Genomic DNA, 26,197 nt, shown 5'->3' with positions numbered 1-26,197 from the left:
CTACCAAGAACAACAAGCAAACCTGAAGCAAACATGATCTCTAGTTCCGCTTAATGCATTCTCTCAAAGCAAAAGGAGTGGAAGGTTGTTTTAAGATCTAATGTGTGTGGATATCATCTAGAGGGTCCAAGTGTTAGCATGCCTAGTTGACCGCTAGAGTGGAGCTACGACGCTGCACTATATTTGGAGGCAAGGGGGAGCTGGAAAGCCAAGGAAGAAGCACCATGCATTTGGGTGAGTGAGCATGGGCGGATCCAGTGGGTGGCACGGATATGGCATATGGCATATCCTAGGCCCAGTCAATAAAACATACATGTAAGTTTCATACCTATCAATTTTTCATCTATCACATCGAATGTTTGGACACATACATAGAGTATTAAATGTAGACGAATACAAAAACTAATTATATAGTTTGCCTGTAAATCTCGAGATGAATCTTTGAAGCCTAATTAATTTATGATTGGACACTAATTGTCTAATAAAATAAAAATGCTACAGTAGCTAAATCCAAAAACTTTTCAGAACTAAACAAGGCCTCGGAAAAAAAAGTCCATTCCCTTTCGTCTCGCACTTGTTCTCGGCCGCTCCTTCCAAACGCACGATGGACATACGACTTATGCCATTTAGGCCTTGTTTACTTCCCAAAAATTTTGTATTTTTTTTAAGATTTTCTGACACATCGGATCTTGCGGCATATGCATGGAGCATTAAATATGGATAAAAAATAACTAATTGCACAATTTGTCTGAAATTTGCGACAATATTTATCAAGTACAAATGAAAATGCTACAATGTCCATTTTGCAAAAAATTTTGCACCTAAACAAGGCGTTAATAGTTGTGTACCAAATTGTTGGACATTTTTTAAGAAATTTTATCGAATTGCTAAATAGATTTTACCAGTTTGTATATGAAAATTTTTTGTTGGGCATACCCAGCCAAAAATCCTAGCTCCGCCACTGTATGTGAGATTGAGAATTTGGGACTAGGGTTTAGAGGTGAGTCGTCAAGGTCAACATGACGAGATCAGATCAACTATGCCATACTTATGCTTTACAGATCAACTAAGCACAGCACTTCCATCCCAAGCCGTGCTCTGTGGCACCCGTTGGTCCTGACCCATTTGGTCCATCCATAATTTTAACAAGTTGTATTCACAATGACAGTAACATGAAAGAAACAATTATCTCAAATGTGGGCATGCTATAATAATTCTATAAATCCGTTTGAACCTGGCTGCACCAAAAGAGCCATCAGGACTTTAGACTTCCCAACAATCCAGAAACCGTGAAAAACCACGAAACACTACGATTTTGACCATAGACTGGATGAACTTTCCACGGTACGGTCTACAAATTGGGCCCTAATTTGTCCCCTTCAGAGCAGATATATAGGAACGTCAAATTAATGGAGTGACCGTGAGAGTGACCGCGCGCTCTCCAGCCCAGACGGAACCTCCTGCTGCCAGAGCTGCTGTGACGTGGTGGCCCTGCTGACTTGACTGCAAGTCTAGAACTGGAGCAGATCGACATCTCCGGCCGGGTTGTCGCCTTCTCGCCGGCTGTCGCCGTCTCCATTTTTCATACCAGCAGCAGCTTCTTCCCGGACGATCTACGCTTTGGGTAAGCACGGCAGGGCTTGGTGCTGTCCACCCAAAGCTCCGCCGGAGTTGCAGGCCCAGCGTCCAAGAAGCGGTGCTGCTGCTGAGGAGCTCCTCCCTGCAGCCTCTCGTAGCTGGCGTGTTCACCGCCGACGCCGAGCCTCCCAACGACGGGGCCGAAGCCGAACAGGCCGCCACCGCCGAAGCCGCCCCACCTCCGCGGCGCGCTGCCGAACTCCACGCACCTGAGGAACTCGGCGGCGCCGCCGGCCAGCCTCTCGAACCTCTGGACGGCGGCGCAGGCGCGGGACCAGTCGTCGTCGCGGCCGCCGCGGGCGATCAGGAGGAGGAGGCCCGAGACGAAGCACAGGACGGCGTGCGCGACGCGGCGCGGGAGCGGCGCCCGCGCCAGCCGCTCCCGGGCGTCCTCCTCCTGCAGCTCCCGCAGCTTCCACCGGTGCAGCGCGGCGTCGCACTCGTCCGCGGCGCGCCGGAGCTTGCGGCGCCACCGGAGCAGGGACGCGTCGGTGGCCTGCTGCCAGCGGCCGGACAGCTCCAGCGCGGCCTCCATCTTGATGTGCGCCATCTCCAGCCGCTCGATGGCCTCCCGCGTGCTCAGACGCTCCCTGTGCTTGCTGATGAGGAAGTCGGAGGTCCGGTTCACCACCTCGCCGACGACGATGGACCCGACCATCTCCGCCATGATTGCGATGGGTCTCTGGAGTCTGGACTAATTAATCTCTCACCGGCGCCCCGCCTACAGAGGCTAATAATCACATCAGTAGTTGATCCAGTATTTGGACATGAGAGAGAGATGAGATTATTTGGACGAGAAAAGGTTAGTTGGGATGTGTGTGTGTCCTCCAGCTCCAGGTCGTAAGAGTGTTCCGGGCCGTTTTCTTGCTCAGGCCCCATGGACGATGCCAAAATACACATGGCATGGCAGTCATTCGGGAGAGCTAGCTTGCACGACCGGAGTTCGTTGACCAGACCAAGTCGATGCCGCGTTAATCTGACCACCATTTTCGTGTTCCAAGGGCCCGGATGGTCTTAAGGGCCTTGTTTAGTTCCAAAATTTTTTACAAAATAGGAATAGTATCACATTCGTTTGTATTTGACAAATATTATCTAATCATGGCCTCGTTTAGTTTCCAAAAAATTTTACAAAATTTTTCAGATTCTCCGTCACATCGAATCTTTAGACACATGCATGAAGTATTAAATATAGACAAAAATAAAAACTAATTGCACAGTTTGATCGAAATTGACGAGACGAATCTTTTGAGCCTAGTTAGTCTATGATTGGATAATATTTGTCAAATACAAACGAAAAAGCTACAGTGTCGATTTTGCAAAATATTTTGGAACTAAACAAGGCCCATGTACTAACTAGACTCAAAAGATTCGTCTCGTCAATTCCGACCAAACTGTGCAATTAGTTTTTATTTTCGTCTATATTTAATACTTCATGCATGCGTCTAAAGATTTGATGTGACGGGAAATCTGAAAAATTTTGCAAAATTTTTTGGAACTAAACAAGGCCTAGGTCTAAGTCCAGTGTGGACAGCAAGGATGGGCTCATGTGATTTGGGCAGTAGCAGCCCAATGTGGCATGCGCAAGCAAACAGAAAAAAAAAAAGTAGTCCACTAGGGCCTTGTTTAGTTCACCCAAAAATCAAAAAAAATTTAAGATTTCACATCACATCGAATCTTTCTGCACATGCATGAAACATTAAATATAGACAAAAATAAAAACTAATTACACAGTTTATCTGTAAATCACGAGATGAATTTTTTAATCCTATTTAGTCCATAATTAGACAATATTTACCACAAACAAATAAAAATGCTACCGTAACGAAATTCAAAAACTTTTCGCATCAAGGCCCGTATAGAGGTGAGGATGCCCAGTGTGAACGGTTTCACGTTACCGAGGAGCACGATTCTTATTAGTCAACTATGGAGCTGCCAACGTCCCCAAAAACATCCTTTGACACAACAGCCACCAGCGCCTTATTTAGTTCCTTTAGATTCTCTATCACATCGAATCTTTAGACATATGCATAGAGTATTAAATATAGACAAAAATAAAAACTAATTACACAGTTTGGTTGGAATTGACAAGACAAATCTTTTGAGCCTAGTTAGTTTATAATTGAACAATATTTGTCAAATACAAATGAAAATGTTACTGTTCATATTTTGTAAAAAAAAATTTGAAAGTAAACAAGAAAACTCTCACCCGAAACCGCTCGTTTCTTGTAGTCGCCGCCACTATCGCCATCCCATGCGCCACCGTCTTGGCACCCTCTTCTCGTGTAACCGGTAGCTCCAATAGTAGGGACTTATGATCTCTTTGTAAATTTAGGTTTTGTTGATTGATACCTATTCTTCTCGGATTTGATTTCAGACGAGTCGGTGATAACGATAATGTATTGAAATACGGTCTCTTTGGTCTCTCTCTCGACCTCGATGACATTGATCTAGCTTCTACATGTTGTTTTTTTATTTCAATTCAAAAAATCCCCACGCAGTTCTGTTATATATTTTTCGCTTCAAAATTAAACTCTCACGCAAATCTATTATCTTACCGAGAGGAGGCACCACATCAACTCTAATGGTCTCAAAATTAACATGTTAATAGAAATTTGAAGCCAAAGTGTCCCTATACTATTGGCAACTCACCGCCATTGCCATCATGTAAAAACCGTTAATTCAAAAACTGTTATGCCTATTTTTCTATTAACCATCCATACCGTTATTAAAGAAAAGGTTTGATGCCAACTATCTTTGTTGCACCTTGTGCATTTTAGAGTTTATTAAAGTTAACTTAAAATAAGAGTTCATATTGCATTTCAAATAATCTTTTTTTGATGTACAAATATGAGAGGGAGAATATAGATATAGTTCAATAGGAGGAGAAATTAAAATGGATTAAGTCCTTTTTTGGACCTCAACTCTTGTCTTTTTCTAATGTTAACCCCAACTACAAAACCGTCTAACATTAGTACCTCAACTATGAAAAGCGTTTAATTTTGGCCCTAGAACCATCTCAAAACCACTCAGAACTGCCTCGAGGGCCAAAATAAAACGATTTTGATAGTTGATAGCGAAAGTCAGACAAAGGAAAGAGTTGAGGGGCCAAAAATATACTTTATTTTTTAGATATTTATAAAAGATATGTATTAAATTTCCTTATTGATAAATATTTATATGTATTAAAATATTTATCTACACTTTTGGGTATTTTTTGGTTCTAAATACAAATCCAGATTTATCTAATAATCTATATGTTTTAAGTTCCCATATTTTGAAATTCTATTTTTTTGGAATTGTTCGAATGAAATCGGATGAAACCAATTCTAAAATTATAGATCTTCATGAGATATACAATTTTGTAAAGAAAAAGAAAAGAAATGGAAAAAATGATTTTGGGCCAAACCTGCATCTTTTCTCGGGTGAACTCCTCGGCCGCACGGATACTGGGCTGAACCCACCCGTATTCCAAGAAATCGTCGGTGCAGCGCACAGTCTATGCCTGCAACCTTTGACAGCAGGTCTGAATTTGTGGAACTAGATTTCTGACAGAATTGGCACGAAGGCATGCATGAGCATGCAGTCCAAATCATAAATACTAATCTGATTTAAGTTTTATGTAAAAACTATATATTCTACTCTGGATAGAAAACGATGTCCATGTTTCCTTTGTGTCCGTTGCCACTTACCGATCTGAACATTCAACGTCATCAAGTCCATGTTCATGTCAAATTGGCAGTCTAGAAGTAAACATCAAGTGGCAATTGGAGCTGAAGGCCAGTTTCACCCCAGCTTAGATGTGCAACAGACCACACACACACACAACGATCGGTCTTTGCATGCATGAACGCACGCTTGTCTTGTCACCAAAATTTGAGCATTAGGGTAGCTAGCTAGGATTTGATGGAAGACCTACACGACTTTGTCTCTGTCCCTGTCGTCGTTTATTTTCCAGCAAATGGCACTTAAGCATCATCTGAAAGTGTGGTTGCTCATTCCAAGAGATGGAGCTAGTTCTGAGAGAGACCATCAGTACATTTTTCATTTTGCTTGCTTAATTGCTTTCCAGTGCGAAGTGGTGCTTCTGAATTCTGATTGGAGGGCATGACATGATCGATGTTTTCAGTCTTCAGATGAAAATGAAACAGAGGTTCGGAGTTCTTTTGAGTACCGTTTGTTTTGATTTCAGCAAGAACAAATTTCATACTCCTTGAGATCTAGTTTAAGAAGACTAGCATGCAATAAATTTTGCTACGAGGACAGAGAAAAAATGACATGGGAAGACAGTAGATTGTCTGTGGCGATCAGATGATCCGATTCTCTTTGTCTTGTACTCCTCGGTTTCTCTACCTAACATAGCACACCAGAATCCAAACTTTTCAGCGAGTCCTCTGAAAGCAAATACCCAAACCAGCTGCCGTGTTCAGAGGTACAAGAATCTAAAAGGATTTCCAGCAGAGACTCGTCTTGTAGTAAAAAATTTCATTTGAGAGACCTAATTCAGAGAGAGGTCTAATTAACCTTGGGTTTAACAAATCATATCAGACCGGACTTTAGATGAAAAAAAAGATGGGTGCTAGCTGTATCACTGCAACAACAGTGACATATCATTATTAAACAACAGTGGACACAATAGGGGAGCGATAGATGGATCATTCTTTCCTTGATCACGTAGCGTTCCGTTACATATTCGTCTAGGCTGACAGTAACGGTTCAACCGACTGCCGATCATTCTAGCGAGCCTTGCTTGCTTCTTTTTTGGGCCCCTTTTACCCGTTTGTGCCTTTTCACTTTCGGTCCACATGGTAATGATACATCGCGCATCACAATTAGCTTTCATACGGCCTAACTAATTAATAACACGGATTTACTCCTACAGTTAATAATTGTGTAACCTGCGTGCCAACGTTAAAAACAAACTGAAATTAAAACAGATGGCTTGCAAGACAAAAAGCTGGCTGATTAAAGCGTAGGGCAAAGCTGATGAGGACCGACACGGGACGGAAGGATGGCAATGCGTTCAATCAAGCCATGCTGGCGTACGCCCGTCTATGCAGGGTTGTATGCGTCGACAGTCTTGGTACAAAAAGTCCTTTCCTGGACGGGAGTGTTAAGTTGTGCATTGGCACATTGCCGCATCGTCGACGTCTTGGCTACTTGATCTTCATCTTGTAGCGTAGACGGACAAGTCTAAAAAAAAAAAAAGAACCTTTGGTGTGTGTGTGTGTGATGGATCTCTCCTACTACTCGGCTACTCCTGTCCTACGGTCGTACACACCAACCACACCGAGAGCGCGTCTACCAACAACACTTGTGCAACATCGTCCAGGATGCGACGCCCGTACCCGTCCCAGAAATCTCGGTACACCTATAAGCCATGCACCACCAGCAGCAGCGGCAACCAGCTCCGATCCATTGCTGGCAAGTGAAGTTGGACACTTTGGACGGGCAGCACGGTAAAACGTGACCAAGCACACGCGTCAACGGCCTGACGAGGCACCACGGACGGAGCGGGCTCGGGCGCTCGGCGACGACGACGGGGAAACAGCCTGCTGCTGGCGTCAAGGCTGGAGGGCCTCACCGGTCACCGGCTCGATCGTCATTTGTTTCTGTCCGGAAACCCCGCCGACACTCCGCAGCCAGCAACGGCTCCCGACACCGCCGTCCACCGGACCCAGCGCGCGCCCTGCCCTGCCCTGACCTGACCTGCCAGGCTCCGCTCCGCGCGCACCTACCGGCTACCGCCCGCCCCAACGGCACGCTACGACTACCCACCCCACCACGTGGCCGCGTCCGGCCGTGCGTTCCCCGTCCCGTCCCGTCCGCGGTCCGCCCCAAGCCGCTCGGGCCCGTCGCTCGCGCTAGCTCCCCTCGACCTCGAGTCTCCGCCTATTTATCCTGCGCGGCACCCTTGCTCCTGCCACGGCCACTTCCATTCCACCTCGCTCTCCGCTCCCACCCGCTCCACTCCACTCCAACGGTTGCCACTCGCACAGCACCACCTGACCAGAGAGCATCAGCAGCGCGCACGCAACAAACGTTTGGCAATGGCGGCGCGGGGCACCGTAATCCTCCTCTGCCTGCTGCTCTGCGCCACTACCTCCTCCCTCGCGCAGTCCCCCGCGTCCGCGCCGGCCGCCACGCCGCCCTCCTCACCTTCCGACGCGTCCGCATCCACGCCGTCCGCCGCCCCGGCCGCGCCCGCGCCCAAGTCCTCCTCCAAGGCCAGCCCAGCAGCGCCGGCCGCCGCCCCAACCACCTCCCCGGCTCCCGCAGCGGCACCACCCACGAAGACCAAAGCCAAGGCCCCCGCGCCCGCGCCCCCGACCAAGGCCGCCGCTCCTGCCCCGGCCACGCCTGCTCCCGTCGCGACTCCCCCCGTGGCGGCGACGCCTCCCGTCGCCACTCCCACCGCCTCGCCGCCAGCGCCCGTACCCGAGGTGCCCGCCGCGGCGCCGGCGCCCGAGACCAAGCCAGTGGAGGCCCCCGCCCCGGCGCCCGCCAAGAAGAAGAAGCCGTCGTCGTCGTCCAAGGACAAGAAGAAGAAGAAGGCAGCGTCCGCGCCTGCTCCAGCCCCCGTCGCCAAGAAGCATCCCAAGACCGCCGCCGACGCGCCCACGTCCGCGGCCGAGGCACCCGGACCCAGTGGCGACGCCGCCGCTGCCGACACCGCGGTACGCTTGCTCGCCATATTTTATTACCGTTGCTCGACCTCAATTAGGCCCGTTCGTTTTCCTCGCTAACTTGGCCAGTGAAGCTAAACTATTTTAGTTTTTTTAGTTATTATGGCCTTGTTTAGATGCATCCAAAAATCCAAAACTTTATAAGATTCTGTATTACATCGAATCTTGCGGTACTTGGATGAAACATTAAATATAGATAAAAAAAATAACTAATTGCACAGTTTATCTGTAAATCACGATACGAATCTTTTAAGCCTAGTTATGGATAATGTTTATCAAATAAAAACGAAAGTCCTATAATGTTAAAATCCAAAAGTTTTTGGATCTAAACAAGGCCTATGTTAAAACTTTAGCTAAAGTTACTAAAGTTTAGGTATATTATTACTTGGACCGTACATGAATAACATTGTCACTTAACTAGGAATTATTACTATTATTATTATTATAATAAAAATGGAGAATCTGTCGAGCCTAGTAGTGCAAGTCTGCCGAACCCAAGAACGGTAGTACACACTACAGTACTTCCAAATGCAAAATGAGACGGGTGTCACCGTCGGTGGCCAAATGGGAGCCGTTGGTGCGCCGGATAGACAATTACAGCAGAGGAAGGGCCGTTGCCTCTCGGCTCTGTTGCCAGCAGTTGACACATTACCGACACGCACCGCATCAACTGCTTCTGGACTTTAGCCACCGTTTTTATGGCCGTTACCAAACAGGCACGAGTGTGTTGACTGCGCCACGCTGTTTGGTCACGCACGCACGAAGGCACGAGCTTCTCGCCTGCTGTGGGCTTGTACCGCGTCCAAAACTTCGACGGAGTAGTTTGTTTATCGACAGTGGCAAAAAATTAAATAAAAATAAAGGTTACTCTAGTGACGTGCTAAAGTTGTGAAAATGTTTGGTTTGCCGTGCAGAGCGCTGCGGGGAGGACAGTGGCGGGCGTGATGGCGTCGGCCGTCGCGGTGGCGCTGGGCGCGGCGGCTCTGCTGGCCTAGATCCCGGATGCTTTGCGACTTTTTTACCACAAGAATGGATGCTGCTGCTGCTCCTCCTCCTCCTCCTCCTCCTTTTCCTGCTTTCACTTTTTCTTTTTTACCACAGAATGGCTCTGTATTTCTTCTGTGTAGTAGTAGTAGTAGTCAGTAGTAGTAGGGCCCACATCACATCGATTGATAATGACTCACTTGTGCGCGGATGAATTCTTTTGTTGCTTTAGTAGTCCAGAGATGATATGATATGATATGAGAGTGTGGTTTAGAGACGAGAGAGGGGACACTGCCCGTGTAATGTTCATATTTATTTATGTATTATTTATATATTGGTATTTCCTCCATTTCTGCGCCATCGTTGGTTTCGTGTTTCTGGTACTTTTTTCTTCTTCTCATCTCATCATCATAACTTCATAATAAATTTTTTTTGATGGAACATAAATTCATAATAAGTTCATCATATCATATCATATCATAACACAGCAACAGCAGCCGCTGCAGTACTCTACTATATATGGGCCATTATTACAGGCCTGCTGGGCCGAATGTTCAGAAGCACCAGCAGGCAGCAGGAGGTAATTGATGGGCCATTGCAGGCCTGCTGGACCGATTGTTCAGACTTGCTGGATTCGGTACCAAATCAAACACGGCCTTTGCAAGAGTTTCTTCCCAATTTTCGTGAGTTGCGCGAAACGTTGAGCCGCCTCGCCTAGTTCACAGTTCCACGGTGCTAAACCAAAATCAGAGCGCCATTTACATTTTGGACTACTCGTAGTCCTTCTCAAAAAAAAAAGTTGTAGGCTACTCCAACGCTTGAGCAACGGTCAGTGATTGGATTGCACAGCATTAAGGAGGAGATTAGTTCACTACCTGCTTAATCTCATTGAATCCTCACCATGGACTCCCACGAGATCTTTCTCCCTGGCGATCTCCGTCGCCGCTGCCTCCTTCCCGGCCGGCCAACGGCCATGGCCTCCGATCGAGGATCACCTTGACCTGGTTGTTGTCAGTGCAAACTGCTGCAAAATTAGTGGCCACAAGAATTGCTCGCGCAGAAGTTGCAACTTGCAATTGGCGCGTACAGGGTACTCAACGAAGAATAGCAAATGATTCTTTCGCATGCATATGAACGAGCTTAAATTTACAGGTTCATGTTTATTTCCGACAATACAAAGATACCATGGAGAACAAACGTGTTTATCACAAGAAGGCATACAAGTGAAACAGTTGATACCTGACCATGCATACCTGGCCATGCATATGATACCTGAACATGCATACCTGACCAGGTAGTGCTTGGTGCCCGTCTGGAGGGAGACGTGGGCGAGGGCGGCGCAGTTGGGGACGACGACGGAGAGCACGTTGCGGAGCATGGCGGAGTTGGCCTCCCGGTTCTCCGCCTCGGTAGCGCGCGGGGACCAGGCGACGTAGAAGACGTGGGTGATGTCGGTGAGCAGGTCCGCGGCGCGCGACGGCGGAGGAGTCGGTGAGATCGACGTGCATGTGTGCCAGCGAGGAGGATGGCGGTAGGGACCACGGCGGGGGTGGACGGCAGGAGAGCGCGTATACCTTCCATGGCCCGCCGCGGGTGTCCGGCAGCGGGAGGATGTCGACGAGGGAGGTGCCTACTATGCCGGTGGAGCCGACGACGAGGGCGACGCTCTGGAAGGACCCGAACGCCGATGTTGGATTTCAAGATCGAATCACACTCCAATTCATTGTGGCTATCCTAGAAAATGAATGCACAGAGAACACGAACGCGAATTGCACGAACACCTTGGCAACTGTCCAGAGAACGACCGGGAGATAGTGCCCTTTTTCACTTAGTGTTCTGACGGATACAATAGCGAACTCAGGGAGTTCTTTGGTGTTAACCACACCTCAACACACGCGCTCACCTGACCACAAGGTGGTCTCACGCTTAAGTACTAGAGATACAAACGCACACGGATACAAGAGGGGTAAAACACAACTGCACATGTCGACATCCGCCAATTCAAACTCCAGCTTCCCGCCTGATCCATTGCCTTGGCTTCAGTTGTTGTTTCCCCGCCTCCACATCTCACCGACACTGACACAACATGACACTGACAATTAGACCAACAGCTGAGGCACGGCGGCGAGCTCATCCTAGCGCTCCCTGACTGCGCCGACAGACCGTGCCCACCACCAGCTCATTGCTGCCCGCCGGCAACAACCCTGCAGACTCGATGAAGGGTGTACATGAATTGCAGGTGCAGTGTATAGGTTGAGAAACATAGGCATTGTTTAGCTGCAAATTTTTTTGCAAAATAAACATTGTACTCTATATATATCCTAAATTGTAAGTCATTTCAAAAATCTTAGAGTCAAACTATCCTAAATTTGACCAAATTTATATGATAAAATTATTATTATTATGATACCAACTAAGTATCATTAGATTCTTTCTAAATTATATTTTCATAGTATACTCACTTTATGTTACAAATCTTAGTATTTCTCTCTATGATTTTGGTCAAACTTGAAAATGCTTTGACTCTCCAAGATTTTTGGAATGACTTACAATTTGGAATGGAGGGAGTAGCACTTTCGTTTATATTTGATATATATTGTTTAATCATGGACTAGCCTCAAAAGATTCGTCTCGTAAATTACAAATAAACTACATAATTAGTTATTTTTTTAGTTTATATTTAATACTTCATGCATGTGCCACAAGACTCAATGTGACGAGGAATCTGAAAAATTTTGCAAATTTTTTTGGGAACTAAACAAGGGCATTGGTATATGTGTTTACATATTACCAGCGCAGAAATATATTCCCTCAATACTAATTTATAAGTCATTCCAAGAATCTTAGAGAGTCAAAGTATCTAAAATTTTACTAAAACAATTAAAAAAGTAAAAAGATTTATGACATTATATAGATATTATTATAAAAATATAACTAATGAAGAATCTAATAATAAGTATTATAATTGTTATTATGTTACTATCATATAAAATTTGTCAAAGTTGAGATATTTTAACTCTTCAATTTTTGAAATAATTTGTAATTTGTGATGAAGGAAGTCTTCTTCCTATTGGTCAGTGAGTTGTTAACTTCTGAAGCGATAACATATCCATCCCTTTGCATTTTTTTTTCTCACGGGGGTGCTGCACGCGCCACCTTATACTAGCGATGGTTGATGATTCGTTTCTTTGTTTTTCAACGAAAATGGTTTCAAGTTTCAACGCCGTAGGCTCAAAGCTCAAGCAGCGTCTTCCGCGCGGTTAGTTGGTTGCATCATTTCAAGGAAAGATATGCACTACCAGTCTTTAAATTTGTCTTGTGATTTGATCTAGGTTCTTGAACTCTTAAAATATATTTTCTGATGCTTAAAATGTCTTGAAATTCATCTAGCTAGGCACAAAGCACTCAAATGTTTTTTTGAGCCATCGAACTTGTCACAATGTGTTCTCTAGGTCTAAACGAGCTCTGAAAACCCACATGTCAACCTCTAGCGCACTATCTACATGCTCTCCTCTCTTCAAGCTCCATCTCCATGCCCGCCTCTCTTCTCCTAGCTTTCCAATCTTGTGTGGCATCACATCACAGTCACCAACTCTTCACCCCAAACCGTGCCTTCATCATCCCTCCTGTGTGGTGGCGACAAGGCCAAATCTAGTGCACAAGGTAGGCGAATGATTACTTTTGTTATTAAGTTCCTGTCCTATTTAAGAATGAGATATAGATCCAACTACTATAGCATATGGTGTCATGATGTAGGGCAGATCAGGTGTTTTTGAACCTAAAGTGCCAAACTATGGCAAATTTAAGAACCTAGATTACACACAAAGACAAGCTCTATTATCTAAACATAGCATTTCGAAAAGTTCGGGGCCAGACTACACACAAAGAGAAGTTTGAGGTCTAAAAATACATTTTATAAATTTGAGGACCTAAAATGACATCCAAACAAGGTTGGGAACCGTATCAAAGCGGCTTGCATACTACAGTACTCATTAACAGGTAATTTTGCAAAATAGTTAAGCTGAAATATTATCATATCAACCGTTTACTAAAGAGGTTTACTCGAAGACCAAAATAGTACTTTGTGGTGGTGGAGACTACAGTTCATAGGACAGGAGTAGTCATCAACGTTAACGTGGTGGTGTCGAACTGTATCACTCTATGAGGCAACTGACACATGCATTTCGACACGATGAAATATATCCCCTTCGGATAAAACGTCTTCAAGAGATTTTTTTTTTTAAAAAAACGTCTTCAAGAGCATAGCAAACCAATCAATTTGTTTCCCACAATAAAAAAGGGAACAATCAACAAACCACTCTCTTTCAGAAAAAAAAAATCAAACAAACAAAATCACTCGCACACGAAATGCATGTGTCAGTTGCCTCATACAGATACAGTGATACAGCAACAGCACTGACCTGCTGATAGCAACACCACACGTGGGACGCGAAGGAGCAACAATTAGGGCCTGTTTAGATTGGAACTGAAAATTTTTTGGCTGTCACATCGGATGTGTCGGAAGGATGTCGGGAGAGGTTTTTAGAAACTAATAAAAAAACAAATTACATAGCTCGTCAGGAAACTGCAAGACAAATTTATTAAGCATAATTAATCTGTCATTAGCATATGTGGGTTACTGTAGCACTTAAGGCTAATCATGGAGTAACTAGACTTAAAAGATTCGTCTCGTGATTCTCAACTAAACTGTATAATTAGTTTATTTTTTTATCTACATTTAATGTTCCATGCATGTGTCTAAAGATTCGATGGGATGGATGAAAAATTTTTGGGTGGGGACAGGGCCTTAGTCAGCCTTCCCGCATGCAAAAACTCAAGGGCCGCTGAATAGTGGGTGTTACTTGATTGATTATATCATCATCCTTGAACGTTAGGTGGAAGACGAGAAAGTCTATATTTTTTTAGTATTTTATTTACTTTTTTTATAATGTTCTCCCACTATCCCTAAATATTGATCACATGTTTTGCGTGCCAACAACTTTATAGAAAATACATTTAACATTTCTATTTTTAAATAAATTTATTAAAAAACTAATTTAAATATCTACCCAATGGTACTAATTTTATATTATAATATTAATATTTTTAACATGTATTTAGTCAAAATTGTTTCTTAGGAAGCGAAAACGATAGACATTTAAGGACGGAGGGAGTAGCTTTTTAGGGTGTGTTTAGTTCTCTACAAAATGTAAAATACAAAATATCAACTATTTTGGAATATTGGAATGCAAAATGTCAAAATTTTCAAGGTCATGTTTAGTTCCATTCAAAATGCAGAATTTATTGCCTTTATGAAGGCCTTTTGTGGCTTTTTTGGGATTTTTTGGTCTACTAAAGCATACCATATTATATGTTCACTGTATATATATGCTCATGTAGAGACTAACAAAATTAGGTTTTATGACTTTTTAATTTACTATGATTTTTCAAAGATTTAGCCAAAATAAATGAAAATAAAAAAAGACAAAACCTTTATAGCAAAAATTTTATATTAAAGCATACCATATTATATGTCATTGTGTAGATCTACTCATGTGGGGTCTAACAAAATTAGATTTTCTATTTTATGATTTTTCTATGATTTATTATGATTTTCAAAGTTTCAGCTAGAATAAATAAAAAAAAAAGACAAAACAACGACCACTGTAGCAAAAACCATCATTCACTATAGCAAAACCACTTTCAAAACCGCTCTAAGGATGTTAAATGCATGGATTGAAATGTTGAAAAAGATAGTTTGCCTGATTTTAAAATCGAGAGAGGAAAACATACTTTCATGAAAGTTGGTGGAGGAAAAGTAGAATTTTTTCTAAATAAAAACTCGCACACGTGTAATGGGCTAAACCAATCTAGCCCAGTTCAATCGCCTTTCTGGGCCGGAAACAAGAACATGAAGCGATGGTGATGGTTCGTACTGGAACTAATCCACACCGACGACATCGAGCTAGTTCCACGGTTTTCACCGACAGTCCCAAGGGACACCGCCATCGCAACAAAAAGTCTACCAAGCACAGTTTTCACCGACATCCCACGCCAGACACCAAGCAACCACCGCCTCACAGCGCCTAGCCTGGAGCAAAAGCAATAGAAAAGACGAACCACCCCCACCGTGGCGCAATTCTTCAACATGCCGATTACCTCGCTTGGCTGAAAAGCCATAGCTACAAGTACTATTAGTAGATTTGATAGATAGGCTTAAACGAACAGAGCCCAGTCACAGCATCGTCATTTGGACACGAGCGATTCCTGGGATTATCACAAACCACCTCCGTCATCGCTCATCATCAGGATAGGCCGTCAGTACCCATCCACATCCGGAATGGAAGGGAAAAAAAATTGCAACCACGCAACGTGAGTTTCTGTTGCAGAGTATACAAATACTTGATGAACAACACAACAGAGGTCCATGATTGAAGAGCAGCCTAGCTGTGCCGTGTCTCTCTCTGCTTTTGTCGGAAGGAAGCAGAACCCAAATCAGATTTCCAAGAGCCAATCGGTGACTTAGCCAAGATGCTGACAACCACCAATCAATCGCAATCACAATTAGCGCACAGAGAAGACGTGCCTTCCTTGAGCTTCAACTACTTTGCCAGACACAGGAGACTAACTCAATTGGACCACTCCAGATTCAGAAAACTGATGGTTTCTGCGGCTGCCGCTGATGCTAATTTATTGTGAGATAAAAACACTCTTCCGTAGCTAAAAAGCAGATAAACTCAAACCAACAAGTCGTGCCCCCAGGTTTTCCATCCCATCCGATGCAAAAAGAAAAACTGGACAAAAAAGATGAGGCATCCAAGGCAAAATTGGCCTCGACTCACTGAGACAAGTAACAATGTCGCATTGAGAGACCAAATTCCAGGAAAATGTGTAGCAGGGAAAGACTCGCTGCAGTAAGTGTTAATGCATCCTAGTCCATCCTTGCTTGCAAGGCTTCTTTGCTCGGTTGTCTAACTTTCTTGTAAAGGCCGTGGTATATTCGTTTGATCACTGAGAAAGGATAAAGATATGAAAGAAATCAAGACACTGATTATTAATACGAAAACGAAAGATTTAAGTGACTTCAAAACATGTAGAACCATCTCTAGATAATGTGACTGAAAGAAAAAAAAAGGATCCACAATAGTAGACAAAGGACATGTACAGATTTAAAAGAATGAGCAGATAGGAAAGAATCAACATTGATAGTGAGCTTTGACAGCCAATGAAGTGACATAGCAATGCTTGTAATGAAAACATTCGATCAATGATTCAATGTTCACACAGTTACAGGCAATTATTGCCAGCCAAGGAAGAATAACTTATTTATGAGCAATGTGTTGATCTCTAAAACATATTTACTGATACAAGGAAAGGAGCGACAACCAATCGAAGAACCAGAGCCTTACAAGAAAGCACCACAGATGGGGTAAAACAAAATTGATTGGTGTACTAACTGATTCACAGATAAAGCAATGCACAACAAAACATTCAGTTAGTGATTCAAATCAATCCACACACACACACACACACAATTCAATCAAACTGAAGCTGAACAAGAATAACTCATTTGCAATGTGTTGATCATCTTTATTTGTTCCTAGTATACAACAGTATACAACATGCAAACCAGGCATAGATAGCAAAATGTATGAAACAGAACTAAATTACAAGAGACCTGGAAGTTGATAAATGGGCAAGATAATAAGGCGCGCGCAGAAAGGATGTGAAAGCAACAGTAGAGAACTGAATTGCAGGGACGAATCAAGGAACAATCTTGAAGACCTTCATCTTCTCGATCCATGTGTTGAAAGAGGTGACAGTGTTCCTGAAGCCCAGGAAGCCATGCTCCTTGCTTTTGTTCATGCTGTCCAGAAGCTGGGTCTCGACGGCAAACATGGCATCGACGAACCACCAATTGGTGATCTCGTCAAGCTCCGTCGCTATAAGTTCATTCTCCCTGACAATCTCCGCCCAGACGGCTTCCTTCCCGGCCATGGCATCCTCGAGCCTGAACCTGTTCTCCTCCCCTTCGTAGCCAGCCCATTCCACCCCGAAGTGATCGGCGAGGATCGGCCACAGCTGCTTCCACTTGAAGATATCCCCGTTGCTGCAGTTGAAGGCCTCGTTCTTGGCGAATGGATCGACGGCGGCCCAGATCTCGTGCTCGGCAATAAGGTCCGCGTCGGAGGCGTCGCTGAACCCCTCCCAGGTGACCCTGGAGCCGGGCCACCGGAGCGTGGCGCCCTCCTTCCGGCAGATGGCTGCGTACACGCAGAGGCTGCCGACGAGGTTCATGGCGCTGCGCGGGGAGTAGCCGAAGACGGTGGTGGGGCGGTGCACGGACCAGCTGACGGCGCCGCCGCGGCGGGAGACGTGGTCGAAGAGGACGTCCTCCATGTCGTAGTAGAAGTTGGGGCAGTCGAGGCGGGGCATGTCCTCGGTGAAGGGCGGTTCCGGGGTGGCGACCTTGCCGATGGCCTCGAAGGGCCCGACGTAGTGCTTGCGCCCCGTCTGGAGGCAGACGTGGACGAGCGCGGGGCAGTTGGGGACGACGACGGAGAGCACGTTGCGGAGCATGGCGGCGTTGGCCTCCCGGTTCTCCGCCTCGGTGGCGCGGCTGGTCCACGCGACGAAGAAGACGTGGGTGACGTCGGTGAGGGGTGTGAGGGCGTCGTGGACGGCGGCGGCGTCGGCGAGGTCGAGGTGGAGGTGGGTGACGGCGGGGGAGGGCGCCGGGGACCAGGGCGGGAGCGGGCGGCGCGAGACGGCGTAGACCTTCCATGGACCGGCCGGGGTGTCGGCGAGCGGGAGGATGTCGAGGAGGGAGGTGCCGACGATGCCGGTGGATCCGACGACGAGGGCCACGCTCTGGTACGAGGGCTCCGCGGCCGCCGCCTGCTCGTCCTGCCGCTTCTTGACCGCGCCTATCGCGCCCGTCCACCACCAGCTCATCGCGGCGCGGGTTGGGCTGGATTTGGCGGCGGGCGGCGGCGGGGCTGGGATCGGGATTGGGGAGGGAGGGAGGAGAGGAGCAGAGCAGGGGCGATGAAGACCCTTGTCTGGCTGGCTGCCTGCCTGCCTGCGGGCGGTGAACGGGTGTGTGTGAATAATTGGGGGGTCCGTGTCCGCGTCACCCCGTGTTGCCTGCCTGGCACTCTGGCAGGCTGGGGTCAACACGTGTGTTTGCGCTGCGCGGCGGGGCCGGCCCGGGGGGCGGTGCGTGCGCGGCGGCCGGCGGTGGTTGTTTGTTCTTGTGTCGATTGGGATCCGACGCGGCGGCGCATGTTCATCGTGTCACAGCGCTAGGCCTGTTCATGGTCCGGTTAAGCCTTCTTTTTTGGTCCCCCCTTATATAAAAAATCCAAGCTGATCATAGAGACAGTCTTAATAGAATATTTATGATAGTTTTTATCTCTATTAATTATCCAGCAAATTGTTGACGTAACAGTAGATTTATTATAGGGAGAAGAGAAAATAGTTTTTTATTACAATATCCTAAGCTATTAGAAACTGTTATGATTTTTTTATTGGGACTGCTCTAAGAGTAAGTATACTAAGGGCACTCACAATGCAAGACTCTATCACAGAGTCCAAGACACTTAATTACATATTATTTATGATATTTTGCTGATGTGGCACCATATTTATTGAAGAAAGAGGTAGAAAAAATAAGACTCCAAGTCCACATTGTTCGAGCTAATAAATAACTTTAGACTCTATGATAGAGTCTGCATTGTGAGTGCCCTAATAGGTTTATAGCCAAGCTAATGCTGATGCGGAGAAGAGAAGAAAGGAGAGAGATGATAGCTTGACTCTCATGCAAGCACCAAGCTGAGCACGAATGCATAGGTAGTGGTGGGTCAAAATAACAAGTGTTGTGAGAAGGAATGGAAAGAGAATATGTTTTAGAGATAAATATAAGATAACTTATTGTATAACTTAACTCTAATCACTTAATTTGTAGCCAAACATTTAGCTCTATTATTGAACTTGCTCTAATAGATGTTATGTTTATGCTTGCGGTTTGGAACACACGGTTCACGGTTTCAATCTGTGGCAGTAAATATATCCACCTGGCCTCTGCGACTCTCACAATTACTTGCTCCCACGCAATAACACTACCGTCGTCGTCGCTGAGCTCAGCGTCGGCGATGGCATGTTCCGCGAGCTGCATGGCCAACTCGGTCCTCGCCATGGTCGGTCCATGTCGCTTCCGTCTGGGTGCAGTCACCACGGAGTGACGACAGTAAGGGGATGTTTGGTTTCGAGAGTTAATTTTTAGTTTTTGTCATATCGAATGCTTGACGCTAATTTAAAGTATTAAGAAGGTATTTGGGACTGTTTCACCAATTCTTTTTTACAAACTCTATGTAGCTCTAAAAAAAAGAAGTTTGTGGAGCAAGTGCTCTCGCAATTGGAGGTGAAATCATTTGGCTAAAAACCATGGAGCGGATCTAAAAAAACATGGAGTAAAGCAGAACAAAGCAATTCCAAACACCTCGTACGACTCTGTTTGTCATAGGTTAGTATTTTTGGAATACAACTTCACGAACAACTATTTAGGTAAAATCGAACTGTTTGGCAACTTCATGTAGCGATGAGAGACAGAACTAAGAGAAAGATGGAATAAACTACTTTTTTTCTAGCTCTATCCTTACTCATGTCTTTATGGGTGGAGGAAAAAACTGCTTCACCTCTAAAACTGTTTTGAAAATGACTATAACAAAAAAATAGCTCACCATAAGTCGTGAAACATGTGCCAATCTTGCCCTAAAATTAGATTAATTATAAAACTAATTGTACAGATTGAGACTGATTTACAAGGTACATCTATTAAATTTAATTAGTCTATGATTTAATAATATAATGTTATGATAAATATATGCTAATCATGTATTAATTAGACTATATAAATTCCTCTCAGTCTACTCCTGGATAATTAGTCTATCAGGGTAGGAAAAGAAACTCACTCCTGTAGTCATGCTCAGCCCAATTAAGCCTAGCCCATCAACCAACTGAGCTAATTGGTTGCTTGTCATCGTCATCGTGCCTTGGTTGGGGCCTTGTTTAGTTCAATTTTTTTTTGCAAAATAGAAATAATAGTATTTTTGTTTATATTTGACAAATAAATATTGTCTGATCATGGACTAACTAGGCTGAAAAAATTTATTTTACAAATTATAGATAAACTATACAATTAATTATTTTTTTATATATATTTAGTACTTTATACATTTGCCGCAAAATTTGATCTGACGTGGAATCTGAGAAACTTTGCAAAATATTTTGGAAACTAAACAAGGCCTTGGTTGGCCCATTTGTCCTCCTGTCTGCAGCCATGTCCTTTGGTTAACAAAAAGAGCCCAAGTCACTTTCAGCTTGAAAACGGCCCACTATTTATCACGACATCGGTTGGGCCAATCGTGGACCAGCTCGGCTGGGCCCGCAACGTATATAGAAAGATTAAAAATGCAGATGGCCTGATTGAAGTAATTAACCATATATGGAGGGTTCGTGTTCCATCTACAGCGCAAAGAGGTGAATCCACACGCCATCTCGATCTCCTCCCCTCCGGTGGTCTCACTGGCACCATGGCTGGTGGAGAGATTAGGCCTTGTTTAGTTCCCCAAAATTTTTAATATTTTCCATTATATCAAATTTTGTGGCACATGTATGAAGCATTAAATATAAATAAAAAAGATAACTAATTGTACAGTTTACATGTAATTTGCGAGATGAATCTTTTGAGTCTAGTTAGTCTATGATTAGACAAAATTATCAAATAAAAACGAAAGTGCAACAGTAGCGAAATCTAAATTTTTTCGCGAACTAAACAGGGCCTTAATAGATTGAGGCTTTGCTGGAATTTTTATATTAGCTATTAGGCCAGTCTCAATGCATGTTTCATGTGAGTGTCGTGCATATTAAGGGCCCGTTTAGATTTGAAATTTTTTGTCTTAAAGAATTTTTTTTTAGAATTGGAGTCTAAGAACTAAATGGGGCTAAAAAAATTTAAGGCTAAATTTTTAGGCTGCAACTGTGCACGCACTCCCATGGAAGCCCACCAATGACAACTGCAACTGCATGTTGTCATTGGTGGGCTTCTATGGGAGTGCGTGCACAGTTGCAGCCCAAAATTTTGGCCCCAAAATTTTTTGGCCCCGTTTAGTTGCCTCAATTTCACAAAAAATTTTCTCTTTAGACCAAAAAATTTCAAATCTAAACAGGCCATAAATAGGATGCCACATAAGCAAAATTGCTGACTTGGTAGGTTCATTAAATGAAGGAGTTTCATCAGATGTGAGAGGAGTTTCATCCCCATGAAACTCATGTGGCTCGGTTACCTAGTTTATAGTTTTGGTAACTGTGCCATAAAACTATGCATTGAGACTGACATTATAGTTTATAGTACAAATAACTAGTTATGGGTTTCCATCTGATGGCGTTGATTTCACTAATGTCCATAGTGTCCCTAATCACAATGTGCCTCAAGTTCCTCATATTTAGGCATTTCACGCGTCTATGCGTAAGCATTTGGAATATGGTCCATGGACTAACTAGGCTCAAAAGATTCGTCTCGTCAATTTCGATCAAACTGTGTAATTAGTCTTTATTTTCGTCGATATTTAATACTCCATGCATACGTCTAAAGATTTAATGTGACAAGAAATCTTGAAAAATTTTGGATTTTTGGGTGGAAGTAAACAAGCCCTATACTAGCCTCATGCTTCTCCTGCTCCCATCCCCCTTTCCTCTAATGGAGCCACACCACATCTTAGGGTGTGTTTGATCGGAGGTGTCAAACTTTAACAGGTATTATAGTATTTTTGTTTTATTTGGCAATTAGTATTTAATCATGAACGAATTAGGCTCAAAAGATTCGTCTCATAAATTATTCTCTAGCTATGTTTTTAGTTTCATAAATAGCCTATATTTAATACTTCATACATGTGTCTAAACATTTGATGTGATGAAAGTTAAAATTTAACAATGCCAATCAAATCAAATAGGGCCTTAGCTTCATGCTTCTCCCGCGTAGACCTTAGCTAGGCATGGGCTTCTAGGATATGCTGGAACAACCTTCTATTGTCCTATAATTATGTAGAAATTAAATACTCTATTATATTTATACTTTTTTTACTTTGCATACTTAACGCTACATAAATCTCCTTATTTTACTACTTTTATAATACTAGCAAAACATGCTTGTGCGTTGTAATGGGAGAAAAAAAGCTTTCAAACCTTAGTGGAAAGAGACTATGATAATGATATAATTTCTATTTATAATTTATCCTTTCTATAATACTTGAAATGTGTAATTTATTTTACGATGACTATGATATCCACAACATAACTTAGTGTTGTCATTAATATGACAATGTCCTATTAAATTTGTATCAAATTAAAATATAACCTTGAGAGATTATTTTGGTTTCTTGTTCCAAGACACAAAAAAATTAGATTTTAAATTAAATATCGAGCTTTGTAACTTTTTTAGACCCATAAAATGTTTAATTATAGTTCACAAGGAGTTATTTGCTGACGTGTCAAGAATTGGTTTGTGCGATGATGAAAACAAAGATTTAGTTCTTGGACTATTGATTTATTTAGATGTTAATGAAAACAATTATTTTTGTAATCAATACTGCATCAATAATTTAGTGACAAAATCTTTTATAGAGAAAATTAATAGTGACCTTGTTTATTATTTTTTTACATTTACATCCATATCTAATACTAAAGAGGCTATATCTATACCTAACACTAAAGAGGCAATGACTGTTTTGGATTTAGGCTTTATATTTTCTCCTTTTTGTGGATTTCTCCCTATAATTGTGTACTCCTAATATGACAGAATTGATAAACATAAATATTTCTCAAACATATTAACAATACTACTCTGGTAGTAAATCCTATGACTAGTGGTGGATCTAGGATGAAAATCTCCAAGGGGCTTAAGCTCCACTAGGCACAAAGTGATAGGGGCATCCCACGAACGGTTGGCCCTTCTTTGGTGCCTACGACTCTGCTCGACAGTCGGGAATAGGTGCGGACTTGGAGAACCAAATAAGAAAGAAAAAAAATACCATGGCTTCACTAGCCTAGAGTGGAAAGAAGAAATGTAATTCTTTGATGACAAAAAGCCAAAAAAGCTACCGCTACTGGGAGAAAAAAAAATCAGTGGGTGATGGGTCCAGTGTGTGGTGCGTGCGCCCCACAGTCCGCTTGATGCCGGGTAGAAACCCATTCCATCGGACGGTAGGTGTAAACGACTCGGTCCTGTCCTTTTACTCAGCTCTATAACGCCAGATGGCTCGGTCCTTCCCATAGCAAGATGTGTCGTACGAATCACCCTCCGATTGTTTTCCACGTCACACGACAAACATCAAGGCTAGGGACACATGAGCGGTTCAATGAGCGCCCACAGTTTTTTTTTTTTCCAATGGGCACACTCACGCCCCCTGACTACCCCTAGTCCCCCACGCACAAAACCCATAACCCGTCTCCCCCACTGCTTTCCGCCTCCCCACTGTTTTCCACCTCCCTATTGCTTTCCTCGCTCGCTGTCGATGTCGCTCCCACCCCACCTCCATTTCGATTTCGATCAAGAACTAGAACACAAGATGGAGTGCGAGGGGACTAAGAAGGTCGTGCTCGTCATCGGGTCCACTGGCATCGTCGGCTCTGCCCTCATCAACCTGCTCCTGCTGGAGAACCCTAAAAACCCCGTGGGTTCATGTAAGAAGGTCTACGCGCTCTCCCGCCGCCCGATGCCACCCTGGTACATGACTGCCTCCTCCTCCTCCTTCTCCTCCAACAACGACCCCATACCCACCGTTATCCACCTGCACGTCGACCTCGCTGATGACGCCGCGGTCACCAAGGCCCTGGCACCCCTCACGGACATCACCCACGTCTTCTACGTCACGTGGGCCCCGCGCCATGGCTGGAGCAACACCGAGGCCCACACGGTTAACCGCGCCATGCTCTCCAGTGTCCTCTCCGCTGTCATCCCCAACGCCCCAGATCTCAAACATGTTGCGCTCCAGAGCGGCCGCAACCAGTCCGCCGACCCATTCCAACCGCCTGTGAGGGGAGCCTTCGCCGAGGACGGGTGGCTCGGCCCCTTCTCCGAGGACCTCCCGCGCCCGGACTATCCGGACCTTGAGGACGCCCTCATCGACGGCATCGCCAGCCGCGTGGGCGACGTCACCTGGTCCGTGCACCGCCCCGCCACCATCTTGGGATTCTCGCCGCGGAGCTCCAGGAACTTGGTCTCCAGCCTCTGTGTCTACGCCGCCATCTGCAGCAAGGAGGGTGCCGTCCTGCGCTGGCCTGGGTCCCTCGTCGCTTGGGAGGGGTTCAGCGATGCCTGTGACGCGTGGCTCATCGCTGTGCAAGCGATCTGGGCGGCCATGATGGCGCGCCCTAACGAGGCATTCAATTGTGGCAACGGGGACGTCTTCAAGTGGAAGCAGTTGTGGCCGATTCTGGCTAGCTACTTCGGGGTGCCGTGGGCTGGGTACGAGGGGGAGGACCAGCGCTTCAAGCTAGAGGAGGCCATGGTCGGGAAGGAGCCTGTGTGGGCGGAGATCATCAACGAGAATGGGCTCGTTGAGACAGAGCTCGACGACATCACCACCTGGTGGCTCGTGGATGCCGTGGTCAATGCTGAAAAGGAACATGTGGAGACCATGAACAAGAGCAAGGAGTTTGGATTCCACAGCATCTATGATACTGTCAGGTGCTTCGATACATGTATCAGGAAGATGAAGGCTAGCAGAATTGTTCCCTGATGCCTTTCTTTTTGGGGCTGCCAATAGCTGGAATGCATCGTTCTCTATGAACCTGGGGAGAGAGCGTTTAAACATGGAATGATCAACTGAGATTAATAAAGTTTCTATTTCCGGCAATGTTTCTATGTTTCCTTATCCATCAATTGGCTGTGGCGATTAGACATCGATATTTCTCTATTTGCGCATTTCTTGCATTGTTGTCACTCCTTTGTGCTATTTTATACTTGTAGCAAATGTTTTTCGTATAGTATCTTGCTGGAGACAAATTGTTTTATTTGTGTGAGACAAATTATCGAACGGCAGGGTAACAATGGTGTGACATCAACATTTTCGCGGAACTGTAGCTTTTTCGTATGCACTCCTCAATCTACTGGTGCTCCTTGCTCTAGTATTCATTAGAGCAGATCATAGGTTCGATTCTTGCATCAATTTCACATATATAGACTGTTCCATAAACTTATTTCAACTATCTGGCTCCAGAAAACTACTCTAATAATATATAGTGTCTTGATTCATATAGTGTCAATTGGAGAGCACACACTTGATTCAACTCTAACTGAAAGCATGTTGTCTCAATGTATCTTTCATACTATGGATTCTTGTTCTTGGAATTTTGGAAGTAGGAAGGAAAAGTGAGCCTGAGAGTAGCTATTGATTCCAGTTACATGGATTAGTTTCCATGCGTGCAGCATGCCCTTCTGAGATTAAAAACTTACACTTCAAAATTTTCCATGTCATTTAGGCACCCCGCCTCTTTTTGGCAGAAATGGTATCCTGATGTGTTAAATCCTCACATCTCTCTATAAACATGGATTACCTATACGGAACTTAAACTTCATACTCATTGATCATGCCACAATATTAGATTTTGCTTTCTTCTGATGTTGGCAGTCCTCAATCGCAAGGTTTTGTCCTATCTATCACCTACTCCTTCAATTATAAATTATAAGTTATTTTAACTGTTTTGGTCCATTCACTTTGCTATGTATCTAGACATATTATTATATATAGATGCATAGTAAAATAAATATACCAAAAAAAAATCAAAACATTTTATAATTTGGAATGAAGTAAATACTATTTAAGTTCGTA

At 44.4% G+C, this 26,197-nt stretch overlaps 3 protein-coding genes and 1 pseudogene across 3 annotated transcripts; 2 read left to right on the top strand and 2 right to left on the bottom strand.

Annotated features, from left to right (window-relative positions):
- On the bottom strand, positions 1,169-2,659 carry LOC8063224 (annotated as a pseudogene).
- Positions 7,567-9,654, top strand: LOC8066262 (skin secretory protein xP2). The gene is made up of 2 exons (XM_002467625.2): positions 7,567-8,312; positions 9,236-9,654. Exons 1-2 carry the CDS (start codon positions 7,686-7,688, stop codon positions 9,314-9,316), a joined length of 708 nt encoding a protein of 235 aa, XP_002467670.1. The 5' UTR covers positions 7,567-7,685; the 3' UTR covers positions 9,317-9,654.
- LOC8063223 (3-oxo-Delta(4,5)-steroid 5-beta-reductase) lies at positions 16,852-18,527 on the bottom strand. The gene has a single exon (XM_002465047.2). It carries the CDS (start codon positions 18,258-18,260, stop codon positions 17,070-17,072), a length of 1,191 nt encoding a protein of 396 aa, XP_002465092.1. The 5' UTR covers positions 18,261-18,527; the 3' UTR covers positions 16,852-17,069.
- On the top strand, positions 23,817-25,222 carry LOC8063222 (3-oxo-Delta(4,5)-steroid 5-beta-reductase). Its single transcript, XM_002467624.2, has one exon. It carries the CDS (start codon positions 23,879-23,881, stop codon positions 25,103-25,105), a length of 1,227 nt encoding a protein of 408 aa, XP_002467669.2. The 5' UTR covers positions 23,817-23,878; the 3' UTR covers positions 25,106-25,222.

This window comes from Sorghum bicolor, chromosome 1 (genome assembly GCF_000003195.3).
Source record: "Sorghum bicolor cultivar BTx623 chromosome 1, Sorghum_bicolor_NCBIv3, whole genome shotgun sequence".
Classification (NCBI taxonomy): Eukaryota; Viridiplantae; Streptophyta; class Magnoliopsida; order Poales; family Poaceae; genus Sorghum; species Sorghum bicolor.
Note: the sequence above shows the minus strand (reverse complement) of the source record. Positions and strands in the feature narration are given on the sequence as shown.

What these genes read in the sequence shown, in the direction of transcription:
- LOC8066262 (XM_002467625.2), top strand. Translation starts at nt 7,686, where the DNA reads ATGGCGGCGCGGGGCACCGTAATCCTCCTCTGCCTGCTGCTCTGCGCC. An exon ending in CCGCCGCTGCCGACACCGCG is followed by an intron (nt 8,313 to 9,235) that starts GTACGCTTGCTC and finishes TTTGCCGTGCAG; the next exon opens with AGCGCTGCGGGGAGGACAGT.
- LOC8063223 (XM_002465047.2), bottom strand. Translation starts at nt 18,260, where the DNA reads ATGAGCTGGTGGTGGACGGGCGCGATAGGCGCGGTCAAGAAGCGGCAG.
- LOC8063222 (XM_002467624.2), top strand. Translation starts at nt 23,879, where the DNA reads ATGTCGCTCCCACCCCACCTCCATTTCGATTTCGATCAAGAACTAGAA.